The sequence below is a fragment of the Ascidia mentula genome, chromosome 6, assembly GCF_947561715.1.
Source record: "Ascidia mentula chromosome 6, kaAscMent1.1, whole genome shotgun sequence".
NCBI lineage: Eukaryota > Metazoa > Chordata > Ascidiacea > Phlebobranchia > Ascidiidae > Ascidia > Ascidia mentula.
Window position 1 is genome coordinate 7,011,101 of NC_138571.1, and position 14,981 is coordinate 7,026,081.

The 14,981-nt window shown below is 38.4% G+C and overlaps 4 protein-coding genes across 4 annotated transcripts; 3 read left to right on the forward strand and 1 right to left on the reverse strand.

Annotated features, from left to right (window-relative positions):
- Window positions 1-2,978: 2,978 nt before the first annotated feature.
- LOC145905673 (mitochondrial glycine transporter-like) lies at window positions 2,979-5,340 on the reverse strand. The gene is made up of 9 exons (XM_082992933.1): window positions 4,633-5,340; window positions 4,428-4,564; window positions 4,277-4,361; window positions 4,140-4,213; window positions 3,962-4,067; window positions 3,719-3,890; window positions 3,390-3,532; window positions 3,233-3,325; window positions 2,979-3,125 (listed from the first exon to the last, which is right to left on the reverse strand). The coding sequence occupies exons 1-9, from the start codon at window positions 4,645-4,647 to the stop codon at window positions 3,102-3,104; spliced, it is 849 nt and encodes a 282-aa protein (XP_082849059.1). The 5' UTR covers window positions 4,648-5,340; the 3' UTR covers window positions 2,979-3,101.
- A 1,502-nt stretch (window positions 5,341-6,842) lies between these two features.
- Window positions 6,843-7,736, forward strand: LOC145907069 (putative methyltransferase DDB_G0268948). Its single transcript, XM_082994505.1, has one exon. The coding sequence runs from the start codon at window positions 6,843-6,845 to the stop codon at window positions 7,734-7,736; it is 894 nt and encodes a 297-aa protein (XP_082850631.1).
- Window positions 7,737-9,514: 1,778 nt separating this feature from the next.
- On the forward strand, window positions 9,515-10,408 carry LOC145907070 (putative methyltransferase DDB_G0268948). Its single transcript, XM_082994506.1, has one exon. The coding sequence runs from the start codon at window positions 9,515-9,517 to the stop codon at window positions 10,406-10,408; it is 894 nt and encodes a 297-aa protein (XP_082850632.1).
- A 2,788-nt stretch (window positions 10,409-13,196) lies between these two features.
- On the forward strand, window positions 13,197-14,090 carry LOC145907071 (putative methyltransferase DDB_G0268948). Its single transcript, XM_082994507.1, has one exon. It carries the CDS (start codon window positions 13,197-13,199, stop codon window positions 14,088-14,090), a length of 894 nt encoding a protein of 297 aa, XP_082850633.1.
- Window positions 14,091-14,981: the final 891 nt, after the last annotated feature.

Genomic DNA, 14,981 nt, shown 5'->3' on the forward strand with positions numbered 1-14,981 from the left:
AAACTGTGGACAAACATTTTCATGGTGTTACTTCTCTCTTCAACTTTGCCGCGTTTCAATAAATGTAGCGGTTGTGTGTTCTTATGTGGGTCAATTTAAAGTATGATTTGCGTGACATAACTTTGATGAATGATGCTTTAATATGTTGTAAAGATAGTTTTTTGTTAAAGTTGCCGCGAATAATAAATTGACATTGGCAACTTTATATTTAGTTGAAAAGGTCTACGGATGTTTTGGATTAGCTAAAATTTCCTGAGAGAATGTTATTCAAACGCCTTGCTGGAAATGCAATTAAAACCCTTGCTGTTTAACAGAATATTACTTACCGTATTTTACGGACCATAAAGCGCACCCGATTATAAGGCGCACTGTCAATAAACTGCTTTGATTAGTGTTTTGTTCATACATAAGGCGCACCGGGCTATAGAACGCAACGTATTTTAAGGAGTATGGGTTACCGTATAAAGCTCATTACAAAAACTTGTTACGTAATAAATGTAAGCAAGTCACAATAGTATGAATATCACAGTTGCTAGTTGCTTTTACCGTAGTTTATTGTGTAAGACGGTGGTTTATTTATAATAGTATCGGTACTGGTTTTGAGTGTAGGCAATAAAGCACCACTTGATCCATACATTAGGCGCACCGGCTTATAAGGCGCACGATCAATTTATGAGGAAAAAAAAGGATTTAAGTTGCGCCTTATGGTCCGTAAAATACGGTAGTTTATGGGTGACTACGTTCAATGTTACTGAAGTTAAATGCCTATTTTGTTTGTTTTGTTGACTTGCCCAAAGTCTGCAAAACCTTGCGAGATTCTACATCGAAACAATTTGCCGAAAACATCTATTTTTGCGCAAAGCTAGATTTCGGTATTGTTCAAACATGCACGATACATCTGGTTTCGCAAGATTGGACAACACCATTTTCATTTTCAACGTGTTTTCACATATGCACATCAATAAATCACTTAAAACCCAAATATATGATTGAAATCTATCGATGGTCGCTGCATGACAATCAAATCTTGGGTTTAAAATAATTGCGTGGAAAGGTTATTAAAAACTTGGTAAAGTCGCAAAGTAATTGAAATTTACCAGAAAGCCAATTATTCCCTTTCAAATTGCATGTTTTCATGTCAATGTGTAAAATGTTTTGCTCCACATGAATTACTCTTTTGCGCCATCATTTGGTCAGCCTGTTTTTTCTCTTTGTCTGCCAAGTGGTATCAAGATTATGCTTGTGAGACTTGGTCAAGCGCCCGACCCGATATCAAGAAGCAAACCTGATCGGGATTCGTGCCGAGGGATGTCCTGGGTTCGAATCCCGCCGTGGTAAAACAATTGGGAATTGATTTTCCTGGGCGGGTTATGGGCAACATTGGTCAAGTCACGCGACCCATGTAACAAGAAAACTTTATCCGAATTCATGTCCAAGACAATAAACTGGAATTGCGTTGCATAGACTAATAAAAATGCCAAGCAAAAGGTCGTTTGTTCGTTAACGGCGTTACAAGCATGCAATGTCATAATAGTGTAGAGAGTCTACACTGCTAAAACGCGTCGTGCTAAACTGCGCATATGATGTGCACAATGTCATTCTGTATTTTACCCATGTATCCATCATATTGTATTTGCGCTGGTAAGTATAATCTAGTGAATAATTACTGTTCATCGCATCAAAGAATAATCATGTGATTTACGGAGCTTCAATGGCAACTGATACAATAATAGCTCGGTTGTATGACCAGTTCCGCCGTGAGCTATGTCATGCAGTGGTCATAACTGCGTTGTCACGATAGTGCAATGACGCAATTGATTGTGTCGCCATTACATGTAGCTTGCTTATTCCATTGCGCAACATACGTGGCAATCTCTTCGCAATTTGATGGCGACTTGCGAGTTATTCTCCAAAACTGTTGTAACAAGATTTCCTTTTCACGCCGGTCACTAACCAGCAGCACACAACACTGCTTCCTATACGTATTTAAACATAAACAGGGCATCTTTGATGTTTGCCGGGAACAATAACTTACGCTTGGCACGAAACGGTAGGAAGTGATAATGATAACAACGGTCGGTTTGAGACTAGTTAATGTTGACACTTCCCCATCCATGCTGCAGTAGGCCACTAACCCGTTTTTGCAAGGCACCACACAAGAGAGCGTTAGTAAGGACTCCAAAGACAAAACGAATATTTTGTGACCAATACAACATGGTTTTAATTTCAAGACTTTTTGGTGTAAATTTGTCCAAATAAAACAGAGGAAAACACCTTCCTCTATTAATTGGTCACACGATTTCAAAAAAGTGATTGCTGTGAATCGCCTTGCAAGCATTCTTCTTTCGTCTAGTTTCAAAAACTGAGGTACAATTTCTATAAAGTGGGGAGCTGTTTTTTGTAATCAAAGTCACTTTTTATTTTTCATAAAATAGTGACACCGTGGATTTAATTCCAAATCAGGAGTTTGCATAGCACAATTACATCAGACCGCTTACCAAAAAACAATTCGTAAGTCTCAACATGAAACATTACACAAACTTACAAAAGCATGTTTGGTATAAGATGAGTTAGTGCAGTGAAATAATGTTTGCCTATAGCTTAGAAGTTTGCCTAATGTAGAAATTTACACTACATCATGACAACCAATTCCACTAGCACCTCGCAAAGCGAACAACACAAATGGCTTAGCAATTTGAGCTTTTCTAGAAAAATAAATTTCTGCTATGATAGGCACAATAAACATTTTATAACGCCGACCAGAAGTTAAAGGAGATGACTAGCGATCGATCAAATCCCAGTTATGAAGAAATCTTACGACGGTGCTGTACAAAAAAATCATGATATACACAAAACTTGCAATTAGGTTGGTGGAATCGGACACTACATCCTTACTAACTTGTTGCCAAGGTAAAGGAATCTTTGTTTTTTAACACACCGCACTACTTTTTTCAAGAAATACGAAAGGCAAATTGGGGGATAGGCTGGAAAAAATACCCAACAAGGTACTTTGCAATTTAAGAAACAGATACAACAACAACAACAAAGACAAAGTACATATTTTTGTTGACTTATTTCATTCAGGAGTTGAAGTCATTCCTCTAAAGTTTTAAGACTTTTCCAACCTAAAACCAGTAAAAGTATCTTGACAGAACAATGCAAAGATTTTCAGAAAGAATAAAGTTACATTTAATGTTATTGGATGCTTATATTAACTATAAAACAACAATACCTGCTCATAGACTGTCCATGCCATTGCAGCCATTAGCGTTCTACGTGTAACCCTGGGTACAAGGCCACTGAAATATCCTTTCACGCCACTCTTCTGTTCAACAAAACATTTGCAAGTTAATGCTTGGTCGACTAAATATGTTTAACATATCTTATACCATGTAAATTGAGCGAGCGATGTCTCTCACTCCTTCTGATGATTTGTGCAGTTGCTTGTGTGTCTTTATGACATCTGCAGGTTGGGTGATGCAGGATGCTGCAACACCAGCCACAACACCACACCCAAATGTGGTCATATTTCCTGAAAGCAAATACAGTTCATTGGTCCATTAAATACAAGACCTTCAATATAAGTCGAATATTAGTGCAAAGTGAAACACACACTAAATAGAGTTTCTTTAAACCTGGGCCATCATTACTCACAGTGGCATTGCTGATAATTATAACCGAACTCAATAACATATAAACCAATAGTTTACAAACAAACCTTCATATGGAAACGTGGTTTTCATGCTGTTGTAAAACATGAGATAAATGCCTGAAAATGGGGCATCTCTTAAAAGCGTGGCAAAAATGCCACGGTAAAGTCCAGCAGCACCTTCATTGGTGTATATTTTGAACATTGCCTCATGGACAGATTTGTAACCAAATCTTCCACTCTGTAAATATAAATAATAATTGCAACACAGTTGTAAAACGATGGCAGGGATAAATAATTTATGACATTTACCTCAAAGCGAGTTTTAATCACTGTCATTGGCAACATGCAAACAGTTGTGACAGTTCTTGCTGAAGCACCAAGCATCAGTGATTGTTTACTTGTTGGTTTCTCATTACTACAATAAATAAGTTGTTTTAAAACCTCGGCAATTCATCCAAAAACCAACACAAAATTATTTGAAACTCACTTAAGAAACTGCTGCTTGAGCCAGTGTAACGATGAGAAATACATGCCTACACCTGGCACACATCGTAAGAAGGACTAAAAAATAATCAATTAAAAAACCACATCCTTACAATGGAATTTCTTTTAAATTAGGCTTACGGGCACAAAGCCTTTCCACAGGCCTCTGACAGAGTCGTTTTGCACAACTGTCCTTCCAACATTCCACATAGTGGATTGAAGGGCACTACAAATCAAATACAATTTTGCAAATGCTGGTTTTGAGACACATGTTTAATTTACTGTTTATTACCTATTTGATGCAAGCCCGGCCAAAGCGGGACTTGTTGCAACTTGTATTCTGGTTTTTACCAGATCAAATGGTTGGAACAAAATAATTGAGCAAGTTCCAGAGAAACTTCCCGCAAGGAAAGACTTTACAAGTGGGTTCTAAAGAAACAATCAAAGTAATAAAACTTTGTAAAAGTCCAAGTAATGTTTTTACAACATATACTTACACTAGTTAGATCCATTTTTGATAATCCAATGTTCTTTGAATTGGAAAATGTCAAACAAATAAATAAAAACAAACACAACAGTGAAACAGTTTATTGATGGCCTGATATTGTTGACAAACAGGCTACGTAACAGAAAGAATTCTGTGTCCAAGCCAGGTGACTCCCTTGACCGAAAGCAAAAGTGGCAGAGAATTGTCTTTCAATGATGTGCCCACAAGGACCTCTGATATTGTTGTAAAAAAGTTCATCATGACGATTTAAAACAATCCACTTGATTCTTCATTCGATCTTTGCTGAATGATGAAATTGAAACTTCTGGGCCACACACCAAAGAGGGTTGTTATTCAGTTGTAGGGTCTAAATTCTCTAAATTATTGTAATTTGTGCTGTTGTCTGAAAAGTTAGTTTTTCATTATGACAAAAACCTTACTCATGGTTAGCCTGCTGTCTCAAGGTCTGCAGGTCCTTTTATACGCCTGGTAACAATACCAATACTTTGTGCTAATAAGCCATTGGCCAACCAAAAACGGTGGATTGTATACGCCCCCAGCAAAGCATGCCCCTGTGCATAACAAAGGCAACTTAACGCGCCTGAACCGCTCAACCAAAAACAACTCCTCATGCTGAACAAAGTGCCGGCGTTGACCAAAACTGAAATAGATTAGGCGTCGACTGGCTGCTTATGCAAACATTACCTGCACAACCTAACACTAATAACACGACTTACAAGTAACAACGACGCTTGTTTACCGTGTTTGATTTCAAACAGAACACAACAGGGATGAATTAGTTTCAGCCGAGTTTGCGCGTCAAGCACCATACACGATCACGTGACCAAACTGGTAACTTCTTGACTGCACAATGGGTAGAAAAAAATACGAATTTGTCTTCACAATTCGTATCTGATCTTATTTGAAACGTTGTAATTACGCACCATGACACAGAGAAGCTACCATTATATGCGGAAATAGCCAAGTTTTAAGACATTTATGCGATAAAAACTGTTTCAAACCATTGTTGCAATGTTCAAAAGTAACCCATTGTAAGTCTCCTCTAGTAGACAGCCACCACTTCTCTCTCTCAGTCAGTTCAATGAATCAGCGTAAAACCGGTTCGTTCTGGTTTTGCGTGACGAAAAGAAGTGCCTTCGCTCGCGTCTATTGGCTGACTCAGGGGGCAGGCCAGCCTGCAGCTGAAAAAAATGCTGATGCAATTCTTTGTTCGAAGTGAACATGGATCTGTTTGCGTAAAGGTTACCAATGCAGTAAAAATGTAACATATAAACTTGCAAATAAACGCAACCACTAACTCATACCGGAGATCGGCTTTATGTGATTTTACGGTTATAATCTTTCTGCCTTGCATTGTAGAACGTATGTCAGCAACTCTCAACCTTTTTGTGGTTGCGTACCGCTTGGAGGTAAAACAATTTCAACGCGTACCACCTAGTTGAATGTTACTAAGTAACCTAGGGGATGAAGTAACTAACATTTCGGGATCACTTACGGTTTTTTAAATTCGAACTACATTCGAAAATTACGGAAAGGTGCTCGCGTACCACCTGGAATGCCGTCGCCTACCACTGGTGGTACGCATACTACCGGTTGGGAAACACTGACGTAGGCCTACATGTTACCATCAATTTCATTTCATTTTTTCATTTGGTTTATTTTTTTCCCAAAGCATTTTAGCAATAAAAAGATGGGGAATGCGAGAGTGTGGGCAGGGGGACGCTGGATTAACCTTCAGGTTTTCGGTGCCAAGCGTCACCCTTGGTCTAATTACTTAACAACACAAGATGAAAAATGAAAACGAAAACATAAAGATGAACACGAAAATTCTGCAAAAGAGAACAATGAAAATAAGGAAAATTTGCAATAAGGAAATATAAAGACGTTGTAGAAAACATAAATGGTAAATAACGAGAAAAAACAATCAACGAACTACTTCAGTTACGCATGAGTACGGACAGATGCATGCATGCTCTAGCGGCAGAAAAAAAAGCACGTGGGTGGCACCATAGACAACTTTTTTAGATAGCTATATGTTTTGTGTTAAGTCCATAAGTTATGCAGCAGGTTTATTTTTACTAACAAAAGAGGCACAGAAAGTTATACTGTAGACTATGAAAAGCAAGAGTAAAACTGTTTTGATATTAATATTTCATGCAATTCGTACTATTTTCTTACAGTTGTTTAGTTGTTGCAAAAATGGCAAGTTATCTCTTTACGGGTGAAGACCTAACAGCCGACTATAATAGATATAGACCTCAGTACGAGGAAGAAGTTGTTAATTATGTGATACAACAAGTTGAAAAGCAATCTGGACATAAACCAAAATTTCAAGTTATGGTTGATGTTGGTTGTGGAAACGGGCAAGCAACCAGAGGTTTTGCTCCTTATTTTGAAAAAGTTATTGCTAGTGACGTCAGCGAGCAGCAAATTAAACATGCAAGAAAACAAAACAAGTATGAACATGTTACATACGAGGTCGGAAAAGCTGAAGAAATTCATGTAGAAGACAATAGCGTTGATTTGCTACTGTCTGCCACAGCTGCACAATGGTTTGATTTAAAGGCGTTTTTGGCCGAAGCGTCTCGAGTTTTGAAGCAAAGTGGTATACTCGTACTGCTGGGATACACAGCACCCAAAATTGCATTGTTACCAAATACGACCCCGAATTCAATGGTCGATCTGAAAGAAATGTTCCCAACAAAAGTCATAGAGGGCTTGATCGGCCAATACGTCACCGAAAACGAAGAAGTGGAAAGCCAATATTCGGGCATATACAAGAAAATTTCTGCTACGAGCAAGCACAGATATTCTGTAACGCAAATTTGGAGAGACTGGACCATTTCTGATGCCAAGGGTTTTGTGCGCTCTTTGGGAACTTACCCCGATTATATGATTAGAAGAAAAAGTGAGGTACAAACCGCAACAGGCATTTTAACTGATCTTGATGTCAAAAATATAGATCCAGCAGAAATATTGGCAGAAAACCTGAAAAAAGCACTATCCTTGCATGATCAAAATGATGACACCATTTCGTTAGAGGCTCATTTTGAAGTATTCACGGTCGTGTTCACAGGTCTTATAAAGCAATAGCAATATTGTACATTACACTAGTGGTACGCATACCACCGGTTGGGAAACATTGACGTATATGTTATCATCAATTGATTTACCAGGTTTGTTTATTGTAAGAATACACACACAAAGCGTATCTGAAACACGTGATACGGGTGACTAGACAACGTGTGTCATTGTCGTGTGGCGCAAGCGCGGATCTGAAAGAACAATAGGTCGTATTAACAAGGTCACTTGTTCCTACTATTGTTTCACGATTACTAATTTTACGGGATTGATTTTTTTTCGTAAAATTAGGTCAGGCAATTAACTTGTTGAATTGATTGCATCGTGAACGTTTTAAACGATTTATGCAAGACTGTCGCCTTTTATCTCTCTGCGAAAAATTCGTTTCATAGTCTTCATGCGCATATTATTGTTTGCACTTCATACAAGCCCACATACTTTTGTTTTAAATACAAGTATCTTTTCCCCTCCAGGGTCCATTCTTTATTGTGTTGGAAACAAATGTGGCGTATGTTAAAGTGCATATGACACGTAAAAATAAAACATGTTAATAATCAAACTAAGAGATGTTCATAACTTTAGAACATTTTTGGCGAAAAAAGTAGCTTGATACGACGACTGGTTTCTGAGATACAGCTGATCATAGTCGCACGTTTGCCGCTGCGAACGAAATCGTGCGAAAGCGAGATATTGTTGCGTGGCGTCATAGAAGGCGCTTCAGTCGTGCGCGAGTGCTGGCAGCAAGCCTTATGCATAGGAATGGAAAACATTGTAAAACTGGTTTAAGCATAATATTGCATTAAACAGGGGACAAAAAGTGAACAAGTGCAATAAACGGATTTTGATGTTAATTTAAGCTGAAGACAAATGGCCGCTGTTCGACCTATTATGTCTTATTTAGTTGTGTAATAATAAAACAGTTACTGGGACAGGGTGTTCTTGTTGTTACAGCATTTATGATCGCTAACGTGATACATGAACTTTTGAAAACACGACAGAGAAAAACCGTTAGTTTAGCATTGTAGTTTTGTCCACTCACAGTTATGTCGTTTCTGCTATACCCTCTGGTCTTCCGCTATTTAGGGACAAATAAGCATTTGATTCGTGACGTCACAATGACAATTTTTTGTGTGATGCAAAACCCTGTCCTGACCTTTACGGTAACGTAATCTGTGGATTCTCCTATGTTTGAAACTATTCGATATCTGCAAACAAAGGCGCCTTCTCCTATCTGAACAATGCATTTTTTCGACGCAAGCGCCTTATGTGATGTCCTTTTCTCCTCAGCGCAAAAGGTTAACGATTTTTGGTCGCCGTTACTTTTCGTGCAGTTTTCTACATTTTTTAGTTGACGTAGAACCGTAAAACTTTAGATATATGTTTGTTGTAGATGTACCTTTAGTTTCACGCAAAGTTGTCTTGGCCGTGTCATATGCACTTTAAAGAAGAAAAAATAGGCCTGGGTTTCAGGAACCACTAATTGAGTGACTCATCTCATAACTTTGAACATATGTTGATTATAATACAAACGGTTTTAACGACATCCCCTTGCACCAAAAAAATGTTGCGAAGAAAGTTAGGAATTTGTTTATAGGTTATAGTTTGTTATTTTTTTAGATAGCTATATGTTTTGTGTTAATTCCAAAGGTTATGAAGCGGGTTTATTTTTACTAACAAAAGAGGCACAGAAAGTTATACTGTAGACTATGAAAAGCAAGAGTAAAACTGTTTTGATATTAATATTTCATGCAATTCGTACTATTTTCTTACATTTGTTTAGTTGTTGCAAAATGGCAAGTTATCTGTTTACGGGTGAAGACGTAACAGCTGACTATAATAGATATAGACCTCAGTACGAGGAAGAAGTTGTTAATTATGTGATACAACAAGTTGAAAAGCAATCTGGACATAAACCAAAATTTCAAGTTATGGTTGATGTTGGTTGTGGAAACGGGCAAGCAACCAGAGGTTTTGCTCCTTATTTTGAAAAAGTTATTGCTAGTGACATCAGCGAACAGCAAATTAAACATGCAAGGAAACAAAACAAGTATGAACATGTTACATACAAGGTCGGAAAAGCTGAAGAAATTCATGTAGAAGACAATAGCGTTGATTTGCTACTGTCTGCCACAGCTGCACAATGGTTTGATTTAAAGGCGTTTTTGGCCGAAGCGTCTCGAGTTTTGAAGCAAAGTGGTATACTCGTACTGCTGGGATACACAGCACCCAAAATTGCATTATTACCAAATACGACCCCGAATTCAATGATCGATCTGAAAGAAATGTTCCCAACAAAAGTCTTAGAGGGCTTGATCGGCCAATACGTCACCGAAACCGAAGAAGTGGAAAGCCAATATTCGGGCATATACAAGAAAATTTCTGCTGCGAGCAAGCACAGATATTCTGTAACGCAAATTTGGAGAGACTGGACCATTTCTGATGCCAAGGGTTTTGTGCGATCTTTGGGCTCTTACCCCGATTACATGAATAAAAGGAAAAGTGAGGTACAAACCGCAAGAGGCATTTTAACTGATCTTGATGTCAAAAATATAGATCCAGCAGAAATATTGGCAGAAAACCTGAAAAAAGCACTATCCTTGAATGATCAAAATGATGACCCCATTTCGTTAGAGGCTCATTTTGAAATATTCACGGTCGTGTTCACAGGTCTTATAAAGCAATAGCAATATTGTACAGTACATCGCAATATTTCGTTATTTGCGTGTCAATAAACCTAATTATCCGGAACTAAGTTAACAAATATTACGGACATATTCAATGAAAAGAAAGACAAGTGTCTGCCAGTGCACTGTTTTTTTTAAAGAATAAAGTGCTGTTCGTCGGTCGCACTATCGCTATCATAGCGGAATGGTGATAAAGAATACGCAACGGTGCAATCCTTGTAGTCCTTTCGCACCCTTGGTTATCAGCCAGACCGACGTTTTCCAACCTTTCTGTGACGGTTACGTATCACTTGGAGGTAACGCAACGTCACCGGTACCACCAAGTCCCATTCAAATTTCGATCAGATGTCTGCTTGATTTTCTGAATCGAATAACATAAATGCAACAACGAACGCTGTTTAATTCAAAGTGCGATCTGTATTTTTACTCACGCCAGCCGATCGATTTAAGCAGATCTTTTACTCATTGCAATTGATTTCATATTTAGGAAAAGACTTCCACTCTATGATTTTATATTTGGATTGCCGAAAAACCTCGTGGTGACTGCAGTAACCCCTGAGGTATAAGCGAAGTATAACAAATAATGGAAAACATTTATTGTATTGCCTTTAAAGTATCGTTAGCCTGAATATCAATGAGCTTTTCTTGTTCCACACATCTCATAGGTAAACTGGATCGATCGGGAAGGATGAAAAATTAAGGTTCAGCCGAAAAATATTTCAAAAACTCAGCGTTTAGCAATTACTATTATTAATACGAGGTTACAGATTATTTCTTCGTCACATTGACCGGAGCATCCGCTTTCAAAATTCATTTCTCACTTTCAAACAAATGTCGGAAGATTGGAAGTAAACTGCACCTTAATGCTGTCGGGTTTTTGAATTGAGAGGTTCACGTGGGGTTGATGACATTAAAATTGTCCGAAACATCAGCTAAGTTTGCCAGATCTTTTGGGATATCAGCTTTTAACAGACCAACATATTTGAAGGTAGCACCTAAAAACAAACGGTGATTATATGTGTGAGACAAATCACAAACTCGACGTCACATGAGCATGGGCTTGAAATCCATACCTATTTCAGCTGAAACCACGTCTGCCGGTCATCCGACCAATTATTATGACATGTTTTCCAAAATTTGACGCACACCAGGTTAAATGCAATTAGCGATATCTGCGGATTCGTCATGTTAAGTTGAAAACACCAGCAGAAATTTTTAATTTTTGGACGTCGCGGCGCGTAAGAGAGGTAGCATTGTAGAACGTATGTCAGTAATTCCCAACCTTTTTGTGGTTGCGTAACGCTTGGAGGTAAAACAATTTCAACGCGTACCACCTAGTTGGATGTTACTAATTAACCTAGGGGATGAAGCAACTAACATTTCGGGATCACTTACGGTTTTTTAAATTCGAACTATATTCGCAAATTACGGAAAGGTGCTCGCGTTCCACCTGGAATGCCGTCGCCTACCACTAGTGGTACGCATACTATCGGTTGGGAAACACTGACGTACATGTTACCATGAATTGATTTATCAAGTTTGTTTATTGCACGAATACACACACAAAGCGTATCTGAAACACGTGATGCGGGTGGCTAGACAACGTGTGTCATTGTCGTGTGGCGCAAGCGCGGATCTGAAAGAACAATAGGTTGTATTTACAAGGTCACTTGTTCCTTCTATTGTTTCACGATTACTAATTTTACGGGATAGATTTTTTTCGTAAAATTAGGTCAGACAATTAACTTGTTGAATTGATTGCATCGTAAACGTTTTAAACGATTTATGTAAGACTATCGCCTTTTGTCTCTCTGCGAAAAATTCGTTTCATAGTCTTCATGCGCATATTATTGTTTGCACTTCATACAAGCCCACATACTTTTGTTTTAAATACAAGTATCTTTTCCCCTCCAGGGTCCATTCTTTATTGTGTTGGAAACATATGTGGCGTATGTTAAAGTGCATATGACACGTAAAAATAAAACATGTTAATAATCAAACTAAGATATGTTCATAACTTTAGAACATTTTTGGCGAATAAAGTAGCTTGATACGACGACTGGTTTCTGAGATACAGCTGATCAAAGTCGCACGTTTGCGAAAGCGAGATATTGTTGCGTGGCGTCAAAGAAGGCGCTTCAGTCGTGCGCGAGTGCTGGCAGCAAACCTTATGCATAGGAATGGAAAACATTGTAAAACTGGTTTAAGCATAATATTGCATTAAACAGGGGACAAAACGTGAACAAGTGCAATAAACGGATTTTGATGTTAATTTAAGCTGAAGACAGATGGCCGCTGTTCGACCTATTATGTCTTATTTAGTTGTGTAATAATAAAACAGTTACTGGGACAGGGTGTTCTTGTTGTTACAGCATTTATGATCGCTAACGTGATACATGAACTTTTGAAAACACGACAGAGACAAACCGTTAGTTTAGCATTGTCGTTTTGTCCACTCACAGTTATGTCGTTTCTCCTATACCCTCTGGTCTTCCGCTATTTAGGGACAAATAAGCATTTGATTCGTGACGTCACAATGACAATTTTTTGTGTGATGCAAAACCCTGTCCTGACCTTTAAGGTAACGTAATCTGTGGATTCTCCTATGTTTGAAACTATTCGATATCTGCAAACAAAGGCGCCTTCTCCTTATCTAAAGAAAAAATAGGACTTGGTTTCAGGAACCACTAATTGAGTGATTCATCTCATAACTTTGAACATGTTTTGATATTAAGATTTAATGCAATTCGTACTATTTTCTTACATTTGTTTAGTTGTTGCAACTAAAATGGCAAGTTATCTCTTTACGGGTGAAGACCTAACAGCTGACTATAATAGATATAGACCTCAGTACGAGGAAGAAGTTGTTAATTATGTGATACAACAAGTTGAAAAGCAATCTGGACATAAACCGAAATTTCAAGTTATGGTTGATGTTGGTTGTGGAAACGGGCAAGCAACCAGAGGTTTTGCTCCTTATTTTGAAAAAGTTATTGCTAGTGACGTCAGCGAGCAGCAAATTAAACATGCAAGAAAACAAAACAAGTATGAACATGTTACATACGAGGTCGGAAAAGCTGAAGAAATTCATGTAGAAGACAATAGCGTTGATTTGCTACTGTCTGCCACAGCTGCACAATGGTTTGATTTAAAGGCGTTTTTGGCCGAAGCGTCTCGAGTTTTGAAGCAAAGTGGTATACTCGTACTGCTGGGGTACACAGCACCCAAAATTGCATTGTTACCAAATACGACCCCGAATTCAATGATCGATCTGAAAGAAATGTTCCCAACAAAAGTCATAGAGGGCTTGATCGGCCAATACGTCACCGAAACCGAAGAAGTGGAAAGCCAATATTCGGGCATATACAAGAAAATTTCTGCTGCGAGCAAGCACAGATCTTCTGTAACGCAAATTTGGAGAGATTGGACCATTTCTGATGCAAAGGGTTTTGTGCGATCTTTGGGCTCTTACCCCGATTACATGAATAAAAGAAAAAGTGAGCTACAAACCGCAAGAGGCATTTTAACTGATCTTGATGTCAAAAATGTAGATCCAGCAGAAATATTGGCAGAAAACCTGAAAAAAGCACTATCCTTGAATGATCAAAATGATGACACCATTTCGTTAGAGGCTCATTTTGAAATATTCACGGTCGTGTTCACAGGTCTTATAAAGCAATAGGAATATTGTACATTACACATCGCAATATTTCGTTATTTACGTGCCAATAAACCTAATTATCCGGAACTAAGGTAACAAATATTACGGACGTATTCAATGAAAAGAAAGACAAGTGTCTGCCAGTGCAGTGCTTTTTTAAGAATTTAAAAGAATAAAGTGCTGTTCGTGGGTCGCACTATCGCTATCATATCGGGATGGTGATAAAGAATACGCAACGTTGCAATCCTTGTGGTCTGTTCGCACCCTTGGTTATCAGACAGACTGACGTTTCCCAACCTTTCTGTGTTTTCCCAACGCAACGTGACCGGTACCACGAAGTCCCATTCAATTTTCGATCAGATGTCTGTTTGATTTTTTAAATCGAATAACATAAATGCAACAACGAACGCTGTTTAATTCAATCTGTAATTTTTACTTACGCCAGGCGATCGATTTTAAGCAGGCCTTTGCTCACTTGAATTCATTATCAGGAAAACCAAGCCGACTCCCACTCTATGATTTTATATTTGGCTTGCATGAGCTTGAAATTCATTCCCATTATAGCTGGAACCACGTCTGCCGTTCATCCGACCAAGTATTATGACATGTTTACAAAATTTGTCGCACACCAGGATATATACAATTAGCGAAATCTGTGGATTCGTCACGTTAAGTTGAAAACACCAGCAGAAATTTTCACTTTTAGACGTCGCGGCGCTTTACAGTGTTGTTAAGAGACGTACCAAAATTTTTCGGCGCTGGTGTGGCGACCTCTTTTGGTACACCGCTTCTCTTTCATCAATACGTAGTAGCTTTTGTACCAGACCAAGCTGAAGAATATACGGCAAGCGACACGATACCTTGCGGACAAAGTAAGCAATACTTTGTGAGCACTACAAATTATCTGACAAA

Bases quoted from the DNA above. Each gene is read 5' to 3' on its own strand.
- LOC145907071 (XM_082994507.1), top strand. From the start codon at position 13,197: ATGGCAAGTTATCTCTTTACGGGTGAAGACCTAACAGCTGACTATAAT.
- LOC145905673 (XM_082992933.1), bottom strand. The intron at 3,891-3,961 runs GTAAATGTCATA...TTATATTTACAG, and splicing joins TGATTAAAACTCGCTTTGAG to AGTGGAAGATTTGGTTACAA. The intron at 3,326-3,389 runs GTATAAGATATG...TTTGTTGAACAG, and splicing joins TCGCTCGCTCAATTTACATG to AAGAGTGGCGTGAAAGGATA.
- LOC145907070 (XM_082994506.1), top strand. From the start codon at position 9,515: ATGGCAAGTTATCTGTTTACGGGTGAAGACGTAACAGCTGACTATAAT.
- LOC145907069 (XM_082994505.1), top strand. From the start codon at position 6,843: ATGGCAAGTTATCTCTTTACGGGTGAAGACCTAACAGCCGACTATAAT.